This window comes from Phocoena phocoena, chromosome 16 (genome assembly GCF_963924675.1).
Source record: "Phocoena phocoena chromosome 16, mPhoPho1.1, whole genome shotgun sequence".
Lineage (NCBI taxonomy): Eukaryota > Metazoa > Chordata > Mammalia > Artiodactyla > Phocoenidae > Phocoena > Phocoena phocoena.
In genome coordinates, this window is record NC_089234.1 from 60491022 (window position 1) to 60506836 (window position 15815).

General features: G+C 40.7%; 1 protein-coding gene across 3 annotated transcripts in view; it reads left to right on the top strand.

Annotated features, from left to right (window-relative positions):
- The window catches only part of ASCC1 (activating signal cointegrator 1 complex subunit 1), a 92007-nt gene that overhangs the window by 46205 nt on the left and 29987 nt on the right, over positions 1–15815 (top strand). For 2 of the 3 annotated variants that reach the window (XM_065893845.1, XM_065893844.1), the window contains 2 exons: positions 1191–1310; positions 12656–12780. In XM_065893845.1, coding sequence (XP_065749917.1) covers positions 1191–1310; positions 12656–12780 — 245 coding nt within the window. The remainder of the gene's footprint in view (positions 1–1190; positions 1311–12655; positions 12781–15815) is intronic. The other variant, XM_065893846.1, reaches the window with a different exon arrangement.

Genomic DNA, 15815 nt, shown 5'->3' on the forward strand with positions numbered 1-15815 from the left:
CATATATGTATTTTTTTCCTTTGAGGTGTAATTTACTTACAGTAAAATGCACAGAGGTTAAGTGTAGTTGATGAATTTTGATAAATGTGTACACCTATGTAACTTCACCCAAATCAAAATGTAGAACATTGCCATCACTCTAGGAAATTCCTTCATGCTCTTTTCCAGTAAATTCACTTCTCCCAAAAGTAACTGCTGTTCTGATTTCTGTTACCACAAATTAAATGTGCTTGTTCTCTAATGTCATATAAATAGAATCATTCAGTATATACACTTCTGCGTTTGGCTTCTTTTGCATATATTTTTTAATTTTAACTTTTTAATGAATAATACATTTACATGGTTCAAAAATTTTAAAGTACAAAGGATATGCAGTGAAGAGTTTCCTGCCTACTCTTACCCCACCAAGCACCCTGATCTCCTCTCTGAAGGCAACAGATTTTAGCAGTTTCTTTGTATTATATCCTTTCAGAGATTTTATGTATGTACAAGCATATAAATATGTATATATATTAAATTTTTTATCCCCATCTTTTGCACGAATAATGGAATTGATTCAATATTTCATCAGGAGTTGCAAAATGGTGATATTCTAATTCCATCATTACCTCTACATCTATCAGTTGGAATTCTTCTGAAAGAACTTTCCTTTATTGGCTGTGGTTGGATATGTACCTGAATTTATAATTATTTCCTTGGGTTTGGCTCCTAGAAATTGAATTGCTTGGGCAAAGTTTTTCTATTCTTGAAGGCTTTTTATAAGTATTGCCAAATTGTTCTTAGAAATGGGATAGCAGTTTGCACCTTCACTGTTGTTATATGAGTGAAATACTGTCTGCAATTTGTAGAAATAATAAGGTAAAACCGGAGAGATGGGCAATGTAGTAAATGTCTTCATCAATCAGAACTGTCATCACTTGGCCTTTTCTGAGACATTTCTTAGACATGCTAATAAACTGGTATTGGGATAAATATAGTGTGACTTTGGAAATACTTGTGGTTCTAGTTTGTGTTCATTAAACATGTATCTATTTTGAAATTAGAAGGACGGTTAAATCATGTTGGTTAGAAAAAACCCTCAACAACTTCATTTTTGTAATATTTGACTATGTATATTAACCATGTTTCAAAATATAATAGCCCTCTTAACTTAAACAGTTATAAAAAATCTAATGTGTTTTCCTTTGCAGTGACATTTCTGGGGGCAAACCCCTGGAAGTAGAGATAGCAGGGATAGAATACATGAATGATGATCCTGGCATGGTGGATGTTCTTTACGCCAAAGTCCATATGAAAGATGGCTCCAACAGGTATGTTTCTGGAATACTTCTTTGTTTTAATTGTGAGGTGCCTAGAAGAATCCCTGGAAGTTCAGGTAGTTTTGATTCCTTTTCTTTGAGGTCTTATTATTGTAAGGAGTGTGTAAATTCTTTCTTTTTCTGAAATAGTAAGTTAATATCTTGCAAGAGGAATTTGTTGTAGGAAAAAGTATCAGACTTTTAGTTTGATAATTATTGAATTACTTGGATGGTAGATATTGATAGTAGCAATCTAGTTTTTAATGGAACTCAGTGCCTCCTTCATGGTTTCCAGGATAGTAGGAGGCAGGAAGGATGGCATATTAGGATGGCAGTTTCAAAAGTGACATAATGCAGATCTAGTGAATACCAGGGCAAAATAGGGATGATAACTATACAAACTTCATAGGATTATTAGAATTAAACTAATATACATAAAATGCTTAGATCAGTGCTTGGCACATACTGACATCATCAAAACATACATTGAAAATGTTTGCTATTTTTAATTTTTGTTACTACCACACCTCGATCCCTACTTGGAATTCTCAGTCTGCAACCCAGGCTATTTTTGAGGCTCGCCTAGGCATCCAGAGCCCTTTGCAATATTAGTACCATTTATTAGTCTGTGCAAGGCCTTTGGTGAGCAGAGGAGCGCAACTTGAATTGGAAGTTTGTTTTTGTGTGGTCTTTTCATTAGGGCAGGATAGAACAGAACTCACACTGAACAAAAAACCCTCTAGGGAAAATCTGTGTCTCTAGGCAGGCCCCCAAATTGATTTGCTTTCCTAGAGGATCTCTTGGAAGGTTTCTCTTATCTCAATTTGAATTGATGATCTCAGTTATCTTCTATCTCAATTCCAATGGAAGTGAATTTTGAGTGTAAGGGAGGAAAAAAAAGATATAGAATCAGTTTTTGTGTGTGTGATGTATGTCAATTACATCTCAATAAAACTGGAGAAAAAAAGTGTCTTAATATCATTACTGGGAATTCCCTGGTGGTCCAGTGGTTAGGACTCCGCACTTTCACTGCCATGGGCCCAGGTTCAATCCCTGGTCGAGGAACTAAGATCCTGCAAGCCATTTGGTGCAGCCTAAAAAACAAACAAAAAAAAACACCAAGTTTTGTAAAGTCCCCTCCCCAAATCGCAGTGTCTAAGGGACTTGTACACCTCTTGTTTAATTCAATATTAAAACTATTTGAATGCCTCCTTTGTGCAAGGTATTTTGAAAGACTATGTAAATTGATACAGAAATGAGTAAGACATGGCCCAGTTTTTAAGACACATTCAGTCATTTGTGTTTCTTTATGTGAAGAGACACTGCTCAATGCAGAGGCATGGAGGAGAGGCCATGTTATAACAAAAACACAGTCAACTTTCTTTGTATGATTTCATATATTTTAGATGAAAGATTCCCTTAAAATGCTTGACTGTGAAGTGCCTGACCTTTAAAAGAATGGAACCACTTAGATCAAATTTTTCCTCTGGAAACAGAGCTGGGACAGTGTAGCTACACTTATTGATAGATCCTTGGATTTTGTAAAACCTGACTGTGTAGGGAATTTGCATTCAAATTACTTAGTAGTCAGCTGTTGCTAAGACTTAAGCATTGAACACAGTGGCTATTCTGTTCTGTTTCTTACTGTCACAGGCCTCCACCCTTGCCACTTCAGAAGAATAGCTTCCTTACATTATACTGAGAACATGAAGCCCAGTCAACTTCCTTCCTTTTTCCCTCACAGTCTAGCTGTTTTCATCACACCCACTCCACTCAATTTCACTTTCTTTCTGAAGAATTGCATACATTAACTCTGATGAGGCTAATCCCTTTACTTATTCTGGGACCCCATTCCTTCTTATCTCCTCAAAGACCTGACACCATCAATTATTCCACCTTGCAGGGCATTTCCAGTCCCCTTTTCCCTCAGGCATTTTTCAAATGTCCAGGATGTGAGATGCAGTAGACCCTAGGGCTTCTTTCTTATGGAGGAGGCAGATGTTGGTAACTAGAATACACTAGGTTGAGGACTGTGATTGAGATTCTAGTGGTACATAAATGAGCAGCAAAACTCTGCCCATGTGTGGGCAGATTTTGTAAAGGAAGGCTTCAGAAAGCAGGTTTCTTTACTGAATAAGGAGATTGCAGGCTGAGGGAGTAGCATGCTAGGAAAAGGGAATAAATACTAAGTACAGATCTAGAGGCAGTGTTATATGCCATGTAAAAGGAATGTTGATTTTCATTGGTCATTTGTTTATTCAACAAAACTTTATTAAATGCCCACTGTGTGCCAGACACTGTGCTAGCTGTGAATATAGAATGGTCAGTAAAGGGACTTCCCTGGTGGTCCAGTGGTTAAGACTCTGCGCTTCTACTGCAGGGGGCTTGGGTTCGATCCCTGGTTGGGGAACTAAGATTCCACATGCCTCTCCGCAGGGCCAAAGGAAAAAAAAGCAAGAATGGTCAGTAAAGCCAGACACAGTTATTGCCCCCATGTAATTTACAGACTAATGGAGAAAACAGATGTTAACAACACGTAAATATATCATTGCAAAGTGTGATAAAGGTGAAGCAGGGGGAAAATGGTGCTCTTTTAAAGACAGAAAATATGGCAGTTTAGACTGTGGGAGGGCAGAGTAAGGAAAGCCTCTTGGAGGAATTGAAACTGAATTGAGGTCTGGAGGGGTGGGATTTTTCAGGCAAAAGGGTGGTGGGAAATTCTAGGCAAAAAAAAATTCAGAGCAAAAGCCCTGTGGCAGGAAAAAGACTAGCAAATTCCACATATGGATGAGACATAATGAAGGAGAGGTCGGGTCACATGAGATGTCCATGTGAAGAGATTAGAGGGGCTTGGATTGAGGCAGTAGCAAAGATAAGAGAAAAAAGAATAAATACAAGCAGAATAAATAAAAAGAAATCCATATCAAGATAAATCAGGATGGAAGTGCAGAACACTGAAGATAAAGAATTTAAAAGAAGTCACCTACAAAGGATTGACAGTTATCCAGACAGTGGACTTCTCAATATCAACAACAGAAGCCAAAAGACAGCGGACTGTTTTCTAGAGAAAATAACTGTCAAGCTGGAATTGTTTACCCAGAAAAAAAAAATCTTTAAAGAACAAAAGTGAAATAACTTTTTTGTGTCCAAATGCTGTCTTTCCTTCTTGTTATCCTTCTTTTTCTCAAATAGACTCTAAGATTCTTGGAGGCAGGGGGTTTGTCTTATTTACTATAGAGTATTATGTGATAAAAACAGATTACAGAACAATTTGTAAATATACATTTACTTTTTTCCCCTCAAAAGTGGGAAGAGAGAGCAAGAGAGAAACAAACCAGTTAGTCTGAATATATAATCATCTTATCAGTGGTTATTTTTGGATAATAAGTAATTTTTTTCTTTTAGCTTATCTGTAAGATTTTTTAAAAATAAAAACAGGGCTTCCCTGGTGGCGCAGTGGTTGAGAGTCCGCCTGACGATGCAGGGGACGCAGGTTCGTGCCCCGGTCCGGGAAGATCCCACATGCCGCGGAGCGGCTGGGCCCGTGAGCCATGGCCGCTGAGCCTGCGCATCCAGAGCCTGGGCTCCGCAACGGGAGAGGCCACGACAGTGAGAGGCCCGCATACCGCAAAAAAAAAAAAAATAAAAACAATGTTCGTAAAGCAGGCACATGTTACAGTTGTTCAGATACAGTTGATATACTTTGTCACATGAAGGTCAGTAGTAATCAGTATGTACATGTAAGTGGTAGAATTATGGTTTGACCTAGCTGTGTTTGACTGTAAAGCCTATGCTCATAGTGGGGCAAAAAAAGGAGATTAAGAATAATTGGAGACGGACCACTCTTGAGAAGTTTGGTGAAAGGAAGATGAGAGAGATGTAGTTAGAGTCTACAACTGTGCAGCTCAACATCACTGTACCATCTTCCAGTTAGCCATCTTCCTTTCATAGCTGAGCTTCTTCTTTATATATTGTTTTCTCTCATAAAATTAAAGCCTTCCAGATGGGTAAAGTGAAAATTAAATGGCTCCCTTTCCCCCTGCTCTGACTCTCCCTGTGTTCCTCCCCAATAGATTGTAAGCAGAGCAAATACTGCTGAGAGTCACTGTCCGTGCATATTGTTTTATACAAACTGGATCACATTATTCATATTGTTCTATAGTTTGTTCTTTTCATAAAACATAACCTAGACATTACTTTTATGTCAGTGTCTATAGATCCTATGATCTACTACTACATCAGCCTTTCTAAGCCATAGCTTATATACAGTAGGACTTCCCCTTGCTTAAAAATCTCCCATCTTTTCACATCATCCTTTGAATTAGTTCATATTCCTCAGTCTAGCAGTCAGTATCTTCCAGGATGAAACCAACTTAATATTTCAACTTGATCTTCTACTTATCTTGGACTTGCCCCAAGCCCTAGCCCGCTTCACTGCTTGATGATCCTTTGTGTCTTTGTTAATGTTGTTTCTTGTGACTAAAATTTCTTTCATGTTACTCCTCATCTCTTTTTGTCCAAGTGCTGTTATTCCTTCTTGCTATCTTTCCTTCTTTTTTCTCAAGTAGACTTTAAGATTCTTGGGGGCAGGGAGTGTCTTATTCAGCATTGTATATCCAGTGGCTTTTATAATTCATAACTCATAGTCGATGTTCAGTGAATGTTTGTTTACTTAAGTCATTTATTTTTTCAGCTGATTTACAAAGATGAATTGAGTACAGTTAGCTTCCTGTCCTAAGCCCATCCTCCTGGTAACCTATTCTGGTCTCAACCCAGCTGTAACGTCTTCCACATTTAAATTACCAAAGCACCTTGTATTGCTTGTGTCATTACCAAAGTCCTCTTTATAGTTATTTTAATAGATTGTAAGCTCCTTAATGACAAGAGCTGTGTTTGCTTAGTTTTTAATTCTTTTAGTGACTAGCATGGTGCCTGTATACAGTAAGAACTCAAGAAATGTTAATTGGATAGAGCTGAATTAAATTTGGGGAAAAAAAAACAAAGAAAAATCTGGAATTTGCACTTTCTAGGGAGTCAGTGATCATTCTGCAGTACAACTCCACATCCATAAAGATGGCTCTGGAATGCTTGAGCTTTGTAGCACGTACAGGCCTTTAAACTAAGAGCTCAGATTCAAGGCATTAATAATTGGCTTCTGTTTTCAAACACAAAGCACTATCTAAATGATAAAGCTGCTTAAGAGTAATTTATTATTTTTCTCATAGCAACCCTATATTATTTTTAATTCACTTAAGAGGATGCAAAGGTATAGAGAAGCTTTGTGACTCATTCATAGTCAACCAGGGAAGGATCAGTGAAGTAAGAATTCAAAGACTATAATGTTAGAAATATACTGACATATTGTCAAATGTAGTATCCATGACAGCAGCCTGAAATTTAGTGATTGTTTCTAAGCACCCTTAAGTTGTCTTAATAGAACCCCAAAGATTTGTCATTTATGAATTCATGCATACATACCTGCAACAGCTATTCATTGAGCACTGATGATATGTCAATTAGGTATTAACTTGGGTGCCAGGGTAAGGTGGTGAATAACATGAAGAGCTGGCTTCGTGGAAGTGCACAATAAATTGATAGCAGAGCAGAACTGGCTGCCAGGAGACTTAGATTCCCATCCCTCTGCCCTGACTGAGCAACTCAGCCTGTCTGTGCTTCGTTTCCTCTTGTGTAAAGTGAGCAGGTTAGACTAGAACATTTTAAAGGACTTTAATCTCTTCAGAGTTCTGAGGGAGAAATCTTAATTTGCCAGAAAGACAAAGCTGGAAACTGGACTCTTTCATTTAGTCAATTTAATTTCCTTCCTCTAGTATTACATGCTCCCTGTTTCTCTACAGCTGAGCTCCCTGTCCACTTCTTTTTCTTACTTTTATTTATTTATTTTTGGCTGTGTTGGGTCTTTGTTGCTGTGTGCGGGCTTTCTCTAGTTGCAGCGAGCAGGGGCCACTCTTTGTTGTGGTGCGTGGGCTTCTCATTGCCGTGGCTTCTCTTGTTGCAGAGCATGGGCTCTAGGTGCACGGGCTTCAGTAGTTGTGGCTCATGGGCTCTAGAGTGCAGGCTCAGTAGTTGTGGCTCACGGGCTTAGTTGCTCTGCAGCATGTGGGATCTTCCCGGACGAGGGATCGAACCTGTGTCCCCTGCATTGGCAGGCGGATTCTTAACCACTGCGCCACCAGGGAAGTCTGCACTTCTTTTTCTTTAATAGGAGAGAGGCATCATTCTATTGTGATTTGAAATTGAGGTGCATTTTGCAGTGCTTGGTTATGTTTAGACCTATGTTGTAATATTTTAAAATATTTTAAACTTTATGAGATGGTGTTAATCAGAAACTTTAGACCCAATAATGTAGGTCTTGGCTTGGAGATCCACATGCACAATTAAGTAAGTTAAACTGCAAAATCAGAGTTACGTGCATTGTGAATGTATTTTATTTTCCCCTTAGGAATGTAGGAACAAAGTCATTTTCTTGAATCAGTCCTCTTTCTCCATCCTTACTAGTATCTTATTGGTTAGCCCTTCTCATTGCTGGTTTAAATACTTGAGAAAAATATTTTATGTCATGGGAAAATATTCAGGGTATATTAAGTGAAATAAGCAGGTTATACAAAAATATTGTCTTTTTTTTTTTTTTTTTTTTTTTTTTTTTTGCGGTACGCGGGCCTCTCACTGTTGTGGCCTCTCCCGTTGCGGAGCACAGGCCCCGGACGCGCAGGCTCAGCGGCCGTGGCTCACGGGCCCAGCCACTCCACAGCATATGGGATCTTACCGGACCGGGGCATGAACCCGTGTCCCCTGCATCTGCAGGTGGACTCTCAACCACTGCACCACAAGGGAAGCCCAATATTCTGTCTTTAAAATTGATGTTTATCTATCTGTAGTAAAAGACTTAAAAATTATTTAACCCAAAATTAAGTGCTTATCTATGGATGGTAAGGTTGTTTTCCTTTTTGTCGTTTTCTGCATTTTCCATTTTTTCTATAACAAACATGTATTATTTTTGTAATCAGAAAAAAAGTTAAGATAACTATGCAAGGAAGCACAGCATCTCTCTTAACTGGCTTCCAAGCCTTTAGTTTTCCCCTGCATATCTTGCTTCTTACAACCCCGTCTTGCTTTCTTAGGTCTACCAAATAAGACTACAGCCCTGCCTGACACACAGGAGGCTTCACAATCTGGCTTCAGCCTGCCTCCACTTCATTGCTGCCCTTCCCTCTCCACAGAATTTTTCATGAACCTGGAGTGCGGTGTATTCTTTGATATTCACTCTTTCAGTTGTTCAGGACAAAAATTCTTTTAGAATCACTTTCAACTCCTGACTGCAGTATATTAGCAAAGCCACCGCCCTCCTCACCACCTCCACTGCTGCCATGCCCACCAGCTTGGGTGTTGCGACAGCCTCTCAGCTGCCTTCCTGCTTCCGTTCTTGCCTCTACCACTGTGTGTCCTCCACACGGCAGCCAGAGTTTTCCTTTTAAAATGTCAGTTGGATCGTGTCATTCTTCTGCTGAAAACTCTCCAGAAGCTCACCACCTCACTCAGTAGAAGACAAAGTTATTACAGGGGCCTAAGAACCTTATGTAAGCCCCTGTGACCTGGTCCTCCCTCCTCTCCCACCTCATCAACTCTCCCCACAGTTTCATTCCATACACTGGCTTCTTACTGTTCCTCCGTCATGCCACAAGCAGGCTGCCTCAGATGACTGTATTTGCTGTTCCCTTTCTCTGGAATGCCATTCCCTTAGGTCTCTGCTCAAGTGTCACTTTATCAGGGAAGCCTTACCTGATCACCATGTCTAAAATAGTACACTTACTCTCAATCCCTTTCTCCTCCCTCTCTTCCATTTTGTTTCCTTCATGGTGCTTAGCACCACCTGATGTCGTATATGTATATTTGTTTGCTATCTGTCTCCTTCCACCAGAATGTAAGCTGCTCAAGAGCAGGGACGTGTTCTGCTCATCTTTTGTATGATTTCCATTCCCACACCAGCCCTTCCTGTCTCCTTTGAGATCTTGTTCTGTTGATCCCCTCTGTTTCCTAAGGTTTCATCTTCCTTCTCTGCTGGATAGTTTCTTGTTGCCAGTAAGCATTTTCAACTCTTTCTCTTCATTGAAAATAAACACAAACAACCTGCCTTCAATTCTATACCTAATTACCGAGGCAGTTAGTTTCTTCCCTTCTTTGCAAGTTTCTTGAGTTTATGTGCGTGTATCCCCTTCCCGTCTGTCTGGCCTCTCCCTTGTCCTCTTCAATAAGGCTTCCCTTCGCCAGTGTGCCAGCGAAACTGCTCTGGCAAAGACCTCTAATAATGTTCTGATTGTAAGAAATAAGTAAGCATTTTTTGCTCCTTTTCGTACTTTACTTTTTATAGCATTGTACTATACTGATTATTCCTCTTTTCGCACCCCTTGTAATTCTCTTTTCAGCCTTCCTGAAGTCTTCCTTTTCTTGTTCCTCATCCTTATCGATTGTCCTTACTGGTTCCTTCTCTGCCCCTTACATACGAGTGTCCCATAAAGGCTCCGTCCTTAGCTCTCTTCTTGCTTGCTCTGATTTCCCCTCACCCTGTGACTGCATCTGTCCCATGCTTTTAACTACTTTTTTTGCACTGATAACTCCCAGATCTGTGTCTTTTGCCCAGATTTTTCTCTTGAGCTTCAGGCTTGTTATTTCCATCTGTCTCCTGGACATGTCGCACTTGAAATCTGGTGCCACACATGAAAAAGTATACACACTATTAACCCTCTCCACCACTCCCCATCTTGGTCAGTGACCCATCTGCTCATTTAAGGTGAACTCGTGGGAGTAGCTCTCAGCTGCTTCCTCTGCTATAACACTGTCGTATCTGAGGGCCCCAACTTCTCTCTCACAAGCTCTTTTGAATCCATTCCCTTGTCTCGGTTCTCACTGCCCCTGTCATAGTTTAGATCTTCATCCCTTTCTACTTTATAGCATGGTCCTTAAAATTTGTCCTCTGAAGCCAGACTTCATGGGTTCTCATTTTGGATCTATCACTTATTAGTTGTGTGACTTTAGTCAAGTTTTATAACTTCTCTGTGCCTCAGTTTCCTCATTGGTAAGGTAGGGATAATAATTTATCGTGAGGATTAAATGATTTAACAGATACAAAGTGCTTAGAATAGTGTGTGACACATCGTGTTTGTTATTATTTCTACTATTAGTACTTTTAGTACCACATAACTGACCTCAGTACCGCTGGTCTCTTTCCCCTTCTAAAGCATTTTCCACTGTGCCACACAGTCAGCTTCACAAATGGGTAGCTGACCACATCATTCCCTTTTAAAAGATTTCCATGGCTTCCCATGGTCTGATCATTTTAGTCCCAGCCCTGTGTTGTTTCTGGAGGTCAATGGTGAGGGTATGGGTATTTATTTTATTATGATTAATTATAGCTTACTTGCTACTTCCCTGGTGGTCCAGTGGTGAAGACTCCATGCTTCTACTACAGGGGGCACGGGATCGATCCCTGGTCAGGGAATGAAGATCCCACATGCCATGTGGCCAAAAAATAAAACAATTATAGCTTACTCATGTTTAAATATTCTTTGGTTAGTAGACAAAATAAAAACAATTAAGATAGAGAAGTTAGAATTATAAGAAGATTAATTTGGAACTTTGGAGCCTGAAAAACATGAAAGGGAAAAGAATCCTTTGTGCTTCTCACTCAATCTCTAGGGGAAGATAACTCCCTCTTGCTGCAGCGTATGAGTGCAAGCGGAAAAGGGTTGTTTTGCCCATGTCTAAATGGGTGAAAGATAACTGGGGGGTAGGGGTACCAGAGGCTGCTCTATCCGTGTGGAGACAGGCATTGAGCAACTCAGCTGCTGCAACCAGAGAGACTGCCCTGTGGCCTCAGGAAAACTCCCACAAATGGGCCACGCAAGGTGGGTTTGGCACACATCTCACATAAAACAGACCCATCCAGCGCTGCTCAAGGAGAAGCTGCTCACTGGGCTACAGTGTTTTACCGCAAGCCATGGCCCAAGAAGCAGTGGAAGATTCACAAACTCTGCAGATATCTCAGGGCCACTTGCATCTGGGAAAAGAAATGGTATGTGGCACAAAGAGTATTACTAGTATGTACATCTAAAATGTAAAATCTTAAAAAATGTGAAATCTATTGTTCATTAGTACACTGGCAACGAATGAAAGATTTTGAGGTGGGGAAGTCAAATAGCATGCAGCACAAATCTCAAAAAAAGCCAAGGGAAAGGTTGAAAGGAACAGGCTGCTTCCTGCGCTCATCAGGTGCACTGCTCTGTCATTTGATGCAGACCTCCACATCAGCACCCATGTTCAGTGAGAACTTCAGGCTCAGGTTGGACATCTGGTCACACTATGTAAAAGCCACAGGCTGAATTTCACCATCAGATGAGTGAGTGGTCACAGAAGATGGCTGCTTTCTGAGGCCTAGGGCCAAGATCTGCTCCACCACATCCTCGATGGGATAATGACCCCCTCTCAGTGGCGCAACTGGCAAAGTTCTTCAGAATTGAAGGGGAGATAAAGAGTTTTTCAGACAAACAAAAACTGAAGGAGTTCATTGCCACTAGACCAGCCTTACAAGAAATGTTAAAGAGAGTTCTTTAAGCTGTTGATCAAAACACCTGAACAGAGTGAAAACTTCCTGTGCAAGAATTGTTTCTGGTGGAGGTATTGGAATGAACAGCCATCATCAAGATAGAACTCACCCGCTGCAGAACCGTTAGTGCTTAGAGCCAGCTGGAGTCCATTTGGAGACATCAGTTATGTGGCCTGTGGATTTTCCTATAGTTATCTTCATTGGTACTACACTTCTGCCTTAGTGAACACTGATGTAGTGGCCAGGGCTGCTGGGATTTTCACAGTGCCTGCTCCTTCCCAGTGAGCAAATGTCTGAGAGTCATGCCAGACCTCATTTGATCCTGGCAGAAACACATCAACCACAGTAGCTTTTGGTTCTGTGACTGGATGAACCAATAAAGCACCTTCTTTTAGACAGCTCTCTGCTGAGCCTGGCTTCTTGTGTAAGATTTCCAAGATCATAAACTTCCATCTTCCTTCAAAGCCATGCTTAAACCTCCTGTGAAAACCTGGCCCCTCCAAGTATAGTTGATCACTCCCTTACACTCACCATGATGCTGTGCAGTTGTTTCCAGGTGTCTTGTTCACACAAAGCTTTGTGCTTCATGATGGTGGGGACTGCAGCCTTATTTACTTCCTCTTCTTTTGAGGGCCTTGTACGGTGACTGGCTCAGAGTAGATGCTTCATAAATGTGAATTAGTAATCAGGGTTCAGGAGTTTACTGAGATTTCTGTACTTCTTTCTTCAATTTCTCCAGGCTGCAGGAATTGGTTGATCGAGTACTGGAACGTTTTCAGGCATCTGGACTAATAGTGAAAGAGTGGAATAGTGTGAAACTCCATGCTACAGTCATGAATACTCTATTCAGGAAAGACCCCAATGGTAAGTGCTTCATAGAACCACAGCACAGTTTGTGATCAACAAGGCCTAATGATGTCCCTGGGGTTTGAAGAGAATGGGCTATCAAAGAATCTCTGCTGGGCTTCCCTGGTGGCGCAGTGGTTGAGAGTCCGCCTGCCGATGCAGGGGACACGAGTTCGTGCCCCGGTCCGGGAAGATCCCACATGCCGCGTAGCGGCTAGGCCCGTGCGCCATGGCCTCTGAGGCTGCGGGAGAGGGAGAGGCCACAACAGTGAGAGGTCCGCGTACTGCCAAAAAAAAAAAAAAAATCTCTGCTACATCTTCTGTTTTAGATCCATTAGCTTGTTTTGATGAGCCCAGTGGAAGGGGGCAGGGACATATCTAGCATGGGACTGTAGCATTCCAAATCTTTTATTTCTGTCGCACATAGGGTTGCCAGATATAGCAAATAAACATACAGGATGCCCAAGTAAATTTCAGGTGGAAAATGAATAATTGTTTTAGTGTAGGTATGTCCCATGAAATACATGGCAGCTTTTTCTTTTTTTTATAAAACAAGAAAGAAGATTAACTAGTAAAGGTAAATGTTAGAGCAGTGATTCTCAACTAGAGACAGTTTTACCCCCAGAGGACATTTGGATTGTCTGAAGACATTTTTGGTTGTCACAGTTAGGGGGCTGGGAGTGAGTTGCTACTGGCATCTAATGGGTAGAGGTCAGGGGTTCTGCTTAACCCTCTACAATGCACAGGACAACCCCTCATAACAAAGAATTATTCAGCCCCAAATGTCAGTAGCACCAAGGTTGAAAAACCTTGTGTTAATGTTTTTTTCCCTCATGAATCTAAACCTTCATATAAAAATGCCTGTTTTAACCCTTTATTTGCGATAATAATCTACATTTTAATAAGGATTATTTTTCTTCCCATCCTCACCCACCAAGTCAAAGCTGTCTAGCACACATTCAGCATCTATCTGATCAGGAGATACAAATTCAAGTTATGTGCAGCTTCTTCTTCAAAGACCTGTTGTTTAAAATATACCAGCACCAAAACTCCATATTCAGGTTTTATTATATTTGTTAGGACCCTGACCTTGGTTTTAGAAAGTCTACGTTGGAAGAGGACTACATCAGGACTCCATCAGAACCCATGAACTATTTATAGATTTATAGTTTAGGACAGTTTTTGTGTCCCTTTTTACCAAAGTACATCTTTTAATTTCTTCAGATATATACCAGAGAACTCAACTGTAAGTTGTTTGGTTTGGTTAGCGCCATTGTTGGACTAAGAGATATGTAGCTAATCCAATTCTTAGTTCTAGTGTTAACTGTTTTATGATGCTACATTGTATTTTCTTTAAGACTTTTCTAAATAAATCAGTGTTTTACCTTTCAGAGCACTGAGATCAAAAAACATTCAAATGACTCAGTCAAAGCCTATGGACTCTGGGTAGTTAGTAGAATCCAAAGCTCTCTACTTATTCTTGTTCTGATGGAATATATTTCTTTCATTTGGATAGTGGTGTTGCAGAAGACCATTTGGAATTCCAGAAAAAAATTTTTTTATGGAATATTTGATATAAATTATAATGTAAGTTATCTAATGGGAACATTTAAAGGAGTTTGTGGTATTTATTTTGTTCTGGACAGTTTTAAAAATTTATTTATCTTAATTAATTTATTTTTGGCTGCATTGGGTCTTTGTTGCTGCGCGCAGGCTTTCTCTAGTTGTGCCGAGCGGAGGCTACTCTTCGTTGCAGTGCACGGGCTCTAGGCACATGGGCTTCAGTAGTCGTGGCACGCGGGCTCAGTGGTTGTGGCACACGGGCTTAGTTGCTCCACAGCATGTGGGGTCTTCCCGGACCAGAACTTGAACCCGTGTCCCCTGCATTGGCAGGTGGATTCTTAACCACTGCGCCACCAGGGGAGCCCCGGACAGTCAGTTTTAATCTTGGAAAACATTGTTAGATCCCCTGAGGTGGTGTACATTTTAACATCATCATGTAAAGACAGAGGTTCAGAACTCTAATGTACACTCTAGGGACTTCCCTGGTGGTCCAGCAGTTAAGACTCTGTGCTCAATGCAGGGGGCCCGGGTTCGATCCCTGGTCAGGGAACTAGATCCTTCATGTATGCCGCAACTAAGATCCTGTGTGCTGCAACTAAGACCCGGCACAGCCAAGTTAATTAATTAATTAATTAAAAATAAGGTACACTCTAATTCAGGGGTCCCCAACCCCCAGGGCGCAAAGCAGGAGGTGAGTGGCGGGCAAGCAAGGGAAGCTTCATCTGCCGCTCCCCATTGGTCTCATTACTGCCTGAACCATTCCCTCCACCCTGGTCTGTGGAAAAATTGTCTTCCATGAAACCAGTCCCTGGTGCCAAAGAGGTTGGGGACTGCTGCTCTAATTCATTGGTTCAGAAGTTACATTGTATCTAGCACCATCCAGTAGGACTTTCTATGATGATAGAAATATTCCATATCTGTGAAATTCAATATGGTAGCCACTATCCACATGTGGTTATTGAGTACTTGAAGATGGCTGGCTAGTGAGACTGAGAAAGTGAACTTTTAATTAATTTAAATTTAAATAAGTACTTCCCTGGAGGTCCAGTGGTTAAGACTTCGAGCTCACAATGCAGGGGGCACAGGTTCGATCCCTGGTCAGGGAACTAAGATACTGTATGCAGCATGGCATGGCCAAAAACAAAAGAAATTTAAATAATCACATGTGGCTAGTGGCTACTGTTTTGGACAGTGCAGTATTTTATTAGACATGTGATACTATCAGTAATACATTCTGCATCTGTCCTAGTCCTTAAATCTTAGTTCAGAACTCTTACAACTATACCATACCCCATTATTAACTAACCTCTTAACATAAAAGAGTTGAATTATATAGGAATCTGTGTCTTATAAATTGTGTGGATCCAGATGTATATTCAGTTGGCACCAGAGCTTCACGAAAGAAAATGTTCTGTGTTCACAGTCTAGTTATCCTTTCCTGTTGACATATATTTTAAATATAACAGCTTTAGTGAGATGTAATTCATATA